The sequence below is a fragment of the Hydra vulgaris genome, chromosome 02 (assembly GCF_038396675.1).
Source record: "Hydra vulgaris chromosome 02, alternate assembly HydraT2T_AEP".
Taxonomy (NCBI): Eukaryota; Metazoa; Cnidaria; class Hydrozoa; order Anthoathecata; family Hydridae; genus Hydra; species Hydra vulgaris.
This window is the reverse complement of record NC_088921.1, coordinates 55,155,361-55,165,000: the sequence shown is the minus strand read 5'-3', so window position 1 is coordinate 55,165,000 and position 9,640 is coordinate 55,155,361. Positions and strand designations below refer to the sequence as shown.

The window sequence follows — 9,640 nt, the reverse complement described above, 5'->3', positions numbered from 1 at the left end:
TAAGCGCCCGACTTCATATTTTCTTTTTGAGAAAAGAGATTATTCAATCTCAACAACACGTCCTGGTCCGCCTATGGTTCCGGATGATTCATAAGATAGGAAACACAGGCGTATCGGCAAAATTGGTTCCAATCAGCAGCTGAATGTTGACTTCTAATGTTTAATTCATGTTTATATGTTCATAAGATAATCCGCGGCTTGACCCGGCGCTTTTAAACCATATGTACGTTATGCCAATAATTTGCCATAATTCCAAATGAGGTTTTTCAAAAAAACTGCCTTTTCTAATACTGAAAGTTCTTTTGCAGCGTTTAACCGTACATCTCCAAATAACAAGGTCCACAGCCCGTGAGTAACTTTGCTGTTTGCAAGGTTTGGGACATAAAAGACAATGCATTGTTTCTGCAATCAAACCAAACTCTCTGCACCAACGAATGGTAACGTCCAAATTGTTTGCAAATCTTAATCTGATTTGGATCAGAGAAATAGAATCAAACTCAATGATTGAGATGAATCGAATAGTCACAAATTTTAAAAGGAGCTAATGTTAATTAAAGTACTTTAAAGCAATTTTTTACTGATTTATTTTGGTTAAATTTTGAAAAATCTTTTATGCATGATTTTAGGAAGTAATTAATCATTTAAGCCATCAATGCTGTTTGGAATTTTATATTAAATGATTTTTAATATTCGCAACTACATTACTAAGTGTTCATTATCGTCACTTTCAACATCCTATTTTAAAATTAGGCGCGGTGAACGTGAAAACCTTGTCGTTTTCAATATTAACATTGCTTGAAGTAACATAATGGAGTTAAGAAAATGGCGAATATTAGCGTTTGGGTAGGGAATTTTTTTTTCTTCGAGTCAAAGTTATAGCACTTAGGGTTAGTGAAAAAACAAATTGGATACTTATTTTCTTTATTTAAAACAACGATCTTTTACATTCTGCAATAAAAAAAGCGGGGTGCGAAAGTGCATTAGCGCCTATATGCGTATACAAACATTCAAAAATACATATATAAAGTACATTTAATTATCTAAGTTCTTACATTTATCTTTATTTAGCTTCAGCGACACCTTTTTAAATGATAGTGTTTCAATTTCCGTACCTCATATCAAGCATTTTTACTTTGATCTAATTGTAAGAGAAAGCATCAATCCTTTGATTGAACGAATGACTATGTTTTACAATAGCTTAATTGGGAGCAACTGCAATGAGGTTTACAGCTTTTTAAATTCATTTATGTACATGTTTATGTCTCTGTGTGTATATTTAAAGTTTGTATATATATATATATATATATATATATATATATATATATATATATATATATATATATATATATATATATATATCAGTTAATTAATACAAATTTGTAACCTTTCTAGCTTTGTTATATGCATTTATATAGGTAAATAATTAAGCTGTTAATTAGTTTAAAATTGTCACAAGGGTTAAAAGTACCTTATGTGGCAAAAATTCACACCGGAGCGTTAACGGAAGGGACACTATTCATGTGCACCTCGACCTTGTTAATCCTCTGATATTTTACATTTGTTAATAAAATTAGCTTTTCTGAGAGCTTTGTTTTAACGCAGAATTTAGGAAACTTTATAACCAGCTGGCCTCAGAACCAAAAGTTTTGTACCCTAAACTAAAAGAGTTGTACCCTCATTTTTGCTTAGAACAAAAATCTCAAAGACAGCATGATATTGGCAGGTTGTACTGGATTATATGTTACCAGTTGCAGAGTGATCATGATGATCGTCAACCTGACTAGACGTGACTTTGAAACCAAATAATTTTAATAGTTTTAATATTTCGGTTAGCGGTAGCATATATCGAACCAGTAAACGAAGTAGAGCTTAGTAAAAAAAAAGAGAGCTTAGTAAAAAAAAGTTTAAGCATTTTTCTAATCAATTTTTGATCTTAGTCAAAAAACTCGTTAGAAGTTAGCAAAAGGGCAAATGGAGTTTTTTTCCATAAATAAATTTTTACGTATTACTGGTCAAATGAATCCAAGGACGAGTAATTCTTTGCTTTGAAGCAAATGATGAAAAAAAAATTTTTTTTTTTTTTTCTAATTTCTCTACGTGAATTAATTAAACTTTTATGCTACTCTTTCGTGAGATTATGTAATTTTTTGTTATAAAGTTAATTTTTTGTAACTGCCCAACTATATTTACTATTTTACTTTATTTAAATACCTATTTTAATTTATTTAAATAAGCAAATTAATTTTCTTTTAAAAATAAGTAAACTTAATTTATTTATTTTCTAGATTTTTTTTTAATTCAAAAAACAACAAACTAGAGTATTTGTTCATTATTTTCTGTATTTAAAAATTTTCGTAATACTAAAAACAAGATTAAAAAAATTTGATTGTTAAATCTATATTATTCATGATTGAATATATATAATCAGTAAAAGAATACAAGTACAAAATGAAAAAAAGCTATTTTCAATTAGTTTTAACTGTATGATTTGAGTTTTGCTAACTTATTTGTTCAAATTGTATTCTTTCCTATGTATTCAGACTGTTTGTTTCGGATTTTTTTAATTTGATTTTTTTTATAATTTGATTTTTCTTAGATAATGACTGAGGTTGGATGCCAGTGTCCAAAAATGATTTTAAGTGAAGAAGTTCGATTTTCTTATTCTGATGATTGTTATGGTGAAGTTGAAAATAGAGCTATCAAATGCAGGCTACCTTGTTTAGATTATGATGGAACAAACAAATATATTTGTGTTTTTGGTGCTGCTCTTGAAACTGGTTCGTGGTACGTAGAAGAAGTAAGTGAAACTAAAAGAGAAAAAAATCCTGATCGCTATAGCAACCGTGCTTATTGCAATCCTCCAAATCAAAATGATTGGGATCAATGTATGAATGTTCAAAAGCTAAACAAAAATGTGTTAGTGCAAAGTGAAAGATCAGCCAATCAACAGAGAAAGATTAATTTAAAATCACAAAAGAAACCTCCTCCAAAATCTCGCATTGATCCAAATCTTTTGAAATCTCTGGTCGGTCGCAAATAAATTGTTTCTTATAGTATTTAAATTATGTAATAAAAAAATGATGCCGAATTGTAAAATTATTTCAAAGATATATGTGTTTATTTATGACCAGGTGTCTAAACTCGAGTATAATTTTATTTTGTGGGTATTAAGGTGTTTCTCAAAGTCCTTACGCTCTTATCAACAACAACAACAACAACAACAAGATATTCCTTTTCCTTTTTAAATCATACAATAATATTATAATAATAATAAGTATAATAAAAATTATAATAACAATAATAATATAAAAATAAAAAAAATTCACAATTCTATCGATTGTAGGAAGTAAAAATTATTGCTTAATAAAAAAGAAATATATGTATATATATATATATATATATATATATATATATATATATATATATATATATATATTTATATATATATATATATAAAATGATAATAATGTAAAATAATATAATAATGAGTAAATTAATTATAAGTATTTAATAATAATAATAACTAAATAATAACTAAATGATCAAAGGAGTGACGCCAGTTTTTAAATATAATATGGTTAGTAATAAGCATGCACACATAGAACATACATAAACAAAGCAAACATTTAAAAATCATACTTTGATGATAATGATAAAAAATAAACAAACAAGAAGTTAATGATAATAGTTGTAGTAATCATAATTACAGAAATAAGAACATATTTTAAATATTAAGTGAAAATTATGACAATAAGTTAGAATAAAATTGTTCTCAGAATTTTTTTTAAATTGATTTTGTTTTAAATAAAGAAAAGTCGATATAGGTGTTTGGAGTTGTAGTTTTTTGAACTCATTTACTACGCATACAAGACTCTTGTTCCACAAAGACACTTGTTATCACAGAGCACCGCGAAAGAGCACTTAACTAGGAAGCTCACGCCTCCTTCCTTACCAATGTCACTGATTAGGCTAGAGCCAGCGTCGAACCTCGGACTTCTTGGTTCTGAGCCAGAACTCTAACCAGTACGCCACATAAAATAACTATAATAGAATCTAAACCAGTGAGAAAAAAAGTACATACTCTGAAAACACAAAATTGTGTTTTGACTTTCTTATGATTATTATTATCTATTTTTACTCTATATAAAAAAACTTACAACTACTACAAATACTACAATTAGAGCTGATTTTTAAAACTGTTTTTCTTTGCATTTAACAATATGCTGTAATATAATTCAAACTGAAGTGCTTCAGGTGCACTATAGCTATTAGTTTTTAGGGCTCGAAACATTTCTATTCTGTTTCATTCGTCAATCTCGTTCCACAATAGAATTTCCTAGATCATAAAAACTTAGTGATGTTAGTACTAATATCATTAAGTTTATAAATACGAAACAATACAGTTTTTCTACAGTTTTTCGCATATTATTCAAGAATTATAATGCAACTCACAAGTTATTAAAAAATAACTGCGTCATATGCATATTTACAGTAATATTTAGCAGCCGTGGCGAAGTGGTAGCGCACTTGCCTCAAAAAGAAAGAATCTGTGGCTCAAACCCTACCTCAAGTGCAAGTTTTGCGACATCCGTTAGAAAGGAGGCATAAACTTCCAAATAAATGCTTATCCTCGGTGCTCTATGAAATGACCGTTAGGACATTTTGGGGCACCTAAATAAAGTTAAAAAAATAATAATAATAAATAAATATACATACATAATATTCACTCTATAGAAACATGTTTAAAAAAATCAATGACTTGAAACATTAAAACGTTGGAATTGACAAAAAAATGTATATATTTTCTTTTTGTCTAAAATATAACTATCATGTTAATAATTGTTAATATACAAGATTTCAAAAAGAGTTAATCGATACAATAAATTAATAATATATAACAGGGATAACAACACGGAAGAAAGAGGGAAGGGACGTGCCCCCTAATCTTTTTTTTTTTCTTAAAGAACTTTTATTTTTTTTTTTAGAAAATTCTCGATATAGAGGACTTTTTTAAATAATTGACAATTGTGCTTCATTTGGAAACCCGTTTTTTAAACCCGAATTTGGTTCCCAAGTTATTACCATAGCAAATAAAAAAAAAACCAAATAAGAACGATTCTCTTTTAAACTTTTATAAAAATAGAATGGCTAAAATAACTTAAACTTTATTTTGAAATATTTGAATAGAAGAGATAATTCTCTTTATTGTGGCGTTTTTTTTTTTTTGTTTGATATTTAAATCCGCTTCGCTTTTGTTTAAATTTTTTATTCAATGATCGAAAAAATTTGTGCAATCAGACGTTCTTTTTATCATGGTAAATTATTTTCCCCACCCATTTCACTAATAACGAAAGATTTCATATGATTATTTGTTCGGGATCGTCAACTTAAAGATGCTAATCAAAAAGTAACAACCAAGTACATGCAATAAGATAATAAACCTACTAATATGTCTGTTACTAATCAGACTGATCAATTTTTACGTTAGTTAGGAAGAAATCAAAAACTATTTAGTCGTTAACTGACCGTAAGTAAATTTTCAATACCTGGAAAAGTATTTTAAGAATTTATTTTAAGTTTTATTTTCTTTATGTTAAATATTTGGTAAAAGATTACTACATCTGTATAACAACATTTTTGGAGTAGTCCAAGATCATCTTTATACTTTTGTCCAAGATTATCTGAACTTTTTTTACTCCAGCAACATCTGTCCAATATTATTTGTAAATTCAATGACCACTAGAAATATCTTTAGGAAGATGTAACTACATCTGAGAATTTTTCTCTGATAACAAAGTTCGATAACATCTGTAAGAATTTCCTCCATAGTACTTACATATCAAAAAAGTCCTATTGTTATTCTTAATATAATTGAAAAAACTACATCTGTAATGTTTATATACTTTTTGCACAGATGTTATTAGATTTCAATGAAAATTCAGATGTTATTGGACAGCCGTTATTATACCGTAGTGTATTTACAGATGTTGTTGAACAGATGTTATTAGACATATGGACATATGTTATTAGAAATATAAAACTGATGCTGTTTCCCTGGCCCAAGTATTTCACTTTAAAACGTCTTTTTAAATTTTTTTTAATATTTTCAACAACTGAAGAAAAAATTAATTGAAAAAAAACTTTTTTTCAATTGATTTTTTCTTCAGTTGTTGAAAATAAATACAGTTGTTGAACATAAATGGAACTTGACTTAGTTTGGTGGAAGATCTTTAAATGAAACTAACCATTGCAAAGCTTTGCTAAGGTTTGAACTTGTTGGTACAATAGCATGAGGATTTATTCCATTCGTTGATTTTTTTAAATATGTTAAATATATTACAAAGACTAATTTTTTATTTTTTATTATTATGTCAAATAGAGGATAAGAACTAGGGTAAGTGTAAACGAAAAAAAAGTGAACAATTTATCAATTTGGTTTCTTTTGTATTTATTGAAAGCTAAAACAAAAAATCTTTAAAACCGCGAGGCACTCTATTGCAGACAAATTTTGTGCTTTATCTAAAGGTATAATAATTTATTTTTGCCTTAACCATGGCCTACTTTTATTTATACGGTCGGATATTTTGCATTGTGAAAATAAAAAAAGAAGGCCAGTTTTTAAAATCGTAATGTTTCAAACACTTAATACGTTTTATATATTTGCAAAACTATTTTACTTTCTAAATTTAAAAAGTTGACTAATTATATAAGAAATAAACAAATAAGAAGAGTCTTTACTTTAAAATTTAGAATTTAAGTAAACATAATTTAAGAAACAAGAACAGTTATAGAAAATATTTAAATATTTTTCTTGAGAAAAAAAGCTTTCTCAAATTTTCTCTTTTTAAAAGATTTTACATGATCAGCTACTTTGCTGGTAGAGATAATTCTTTAATTATTAAGAAAAATAATGATAACAATTCTTCCGGCAAGTTTTATCCCAGTTTTCTTATGCGTGGGACAAGAAAAAGTCTGAAAAGAGCCATAAAAGTGGTTTAACAAATATTCTAAAGCTTGTCATGCATGTAAATTAAATTTCTTTATTTTGTTGTTAGAGCAGTCAATCATAGCAAAGGATGTGCAAACATAAACCAAAAGTGATGGTGAAGGAGTAGTGAAACCACCCCTAGAATTAATTGTTAAATAAGTATGGTCAAGATTGCTTTCATCAATATTGATACAACATAAAAATTCTTTTTAACATGTACCAAAACTTTTTTTAGTTTTTTTGCTATATATCCAGCAAAATGAGAACCTATTTCTTTACTTTCTGCTGCAATTGTCATGATTTCTGGAGTACGCTGAGCTTTATCGATATTAGGAAGAAAGTTTTTCAAGTCTGTTAAGTTATTTTCTGACTCAAGAGGCACTTTCAAACTATCATCAAAGATAATTTTTTCTTTAGCTATACTTTTGACTTTTTAATATTTTTTCAGAAGTAGTGACATCTTTTAAACCTATTAAAACTCTTTCACCGCTCATTTGTCAAAATAATTTTGTCGCTATACTGTCAAAATCTCCTTTCTAATGGGTCACTTTGAAATCTTCCTGTTAAAACAAAGTGATATCCATCATTAAGTAAGTCCTCGATCAAGTAGCGATGGCTATTAAGTAGTCTTATTAGTGCTGCAGCTGTCTGAGCACTTAAAGTAAACTTCTCACAGTTTGGTATCTTTTGTAATTTCCAAGCTTCAATCCAATGTGCAATTTCCTTAAGAAATTCAGGTTTTTTATCTCCAGAAACAACTGCATTGTCTAAAATATTACATGATGAATAGTGACATTAGGAACTTAATAAAACCCACCACTTGTTAAGTAATGTTAAAAATCTGCACTACTTTTAAGATCAGGAAAATATGAATGAATCGCTGCACATGTAGTTCTATCAAAAATTGCACAAAAGTGTTAAAAAAATATTTTGCTTAATATTGCCAGGATGTAATGCTTTCATTGTTATTTTAGTGCTTTACGCAAACCAGCATCAAGAGCGAGATCTTTTTCATAAATATTGTGAAAGGTGCTCCACTTAATTTCTCCCCCACATACAATTATAGGATCTTTAAATCCATTAAACTTAAAATCTGGAAATAAAAACTTTTACAATTGAACAAACTATTTCTGATGTTTTTAATAAGATTTACAACATCAAAACAAAGATAATTTTTTTTTGATTGTAAATAAAAAACAAATCTTTGGCATGTGGATTCAATGCACAAAGGATTTTTTTAAAACAAGGACCCTTAAAGGAATGGTTGTTCAACACAATAACTCTAACATTAAATTCACATTCATTTAAAATACGAAGACATTCAAAAATATCTTCTTTCAACCATTCAGCATTGATTGTTTTATCAGGTGACGTTTAAATCACATATGGAATGTTTAGTTTCAGGCCAACTATCATAAAACAAACTATTCCCTTAAACATTTCTCCAGACTCATTACTACCAATCATCTCTCCAGAAAAATACTCCTCACATTTTTGCAAGTACATTTCATCAAAAATCAAGCAAATGTCCTGAGATATCTTCCTTATTTTAAACGTTTTGCACAACTTAGAGCATCAATATTTTCTCTAATTATTTTTTTTAAGTAATAATAATGACGGTAAAAACAATTCTTTACGCAAAAGTTGGTTTGACTTAAAAGAAGTATATCGTAATATCAGGGAATACTTTATAATATTGCCTATATAAATAGGTTTTTTCATATATATTTAATTTGCTGTAATTCAGATAATACAGATGAAAATTGTTCGGCTTGTGATTTAATGTAGTTAGGAAAATTATGAAGGCCATGGCAGAGGTGAACTTTTGTAAAATAATTTAACATACATTACATTGACAAACCATCTAGAGCAAGACTTTCATCAAAATTAATAATCAAATCGTTCAATAAAAACTGTTCATATTGATCTGGCTGAAATTGTCTTAATGAATTAGAAGATTTTATAAGTTGCGATGAACCTTCTTCAGTCACATTTGTGCAATCAAAAATAGTTTGAATAGGCTTTAGTTTTTTTATCAATCTAAAACGTCGATTCGTATTTCCTTTTTTATAATATTTTTTTATAAATGTTTGATGCATATAAGGGAAGAACTAGTAGGTGTCTAATCTTTTCTATTTACAAATTAATTCAATTTTTTTTTAACTATTCATTCTTTGCAAACGAAAATACTACTGTATATACTTCACCATAATTATGATAATTTGAACGACAATTTATAACGCAACATTTGTTAACCATCTTTTTGAGCTTTCAAAGTTGTATCTTTAAAAGCACTTTACGAGAAAACTGGCCTTCTATTTTTTTCTTCCAAATCCAAAATATCCGGCCGTATAAATAAAGTAGGCCAAGCCTTAGCAAACATTTAAAATCTCACCCAACTAAAAAAAGTTTTTTCTTGGTAAAAAAAGTTTTTTTATTTTAAATCAACTTCAAAACACCCAAAATTAAAATTAAATTTTACTAAACTAAAAAGGCTGTAGAAAGTTTTATGACGATCAAGATTCTCTTTTCAAAATTGAAATTGCTATTTCCATAAAAAAGTTATTGCCTAGTTATAAAACTAAAACTTATAACCAAGATAAATATTTTTCAATGAAAAAGTAAACATGCAAATTACTCACACTTATGCTG

At 27.7% G+C, this 9,640-nt stretch overlaps 1 protein-coding gene across 1 annotated transcript in view; it reads left to right on the top strand.

Moving 5' to 3' along the window:
• Positions 1 to 3,140, top strand: part of LOC136077039 (uncharacterized) — a 73,671-nt gene extending 70,531 nt beyond the window's left edge. Inside the window, exons 6-7 of the mRNA XM_065791413.1 lie at positions 1,069 to 1,222; positions 2,597 to 3,140. Of these exons, the coding sequence (XP_065647485.1) occupies positions 1,069 to 1,222; positions 2,597 to 3,040 (598 nt within the window). The 3' untranslated portion in view covers positions 3,041 to 3,140. The remainder of the gene's footprint in view (positions 1 to 1,068; positions 1,223 to 2,596) is intronic.
• The last annotated feature ends 6,500 nt before the right edge of the window (positions 3,141 to 9,640 follow it).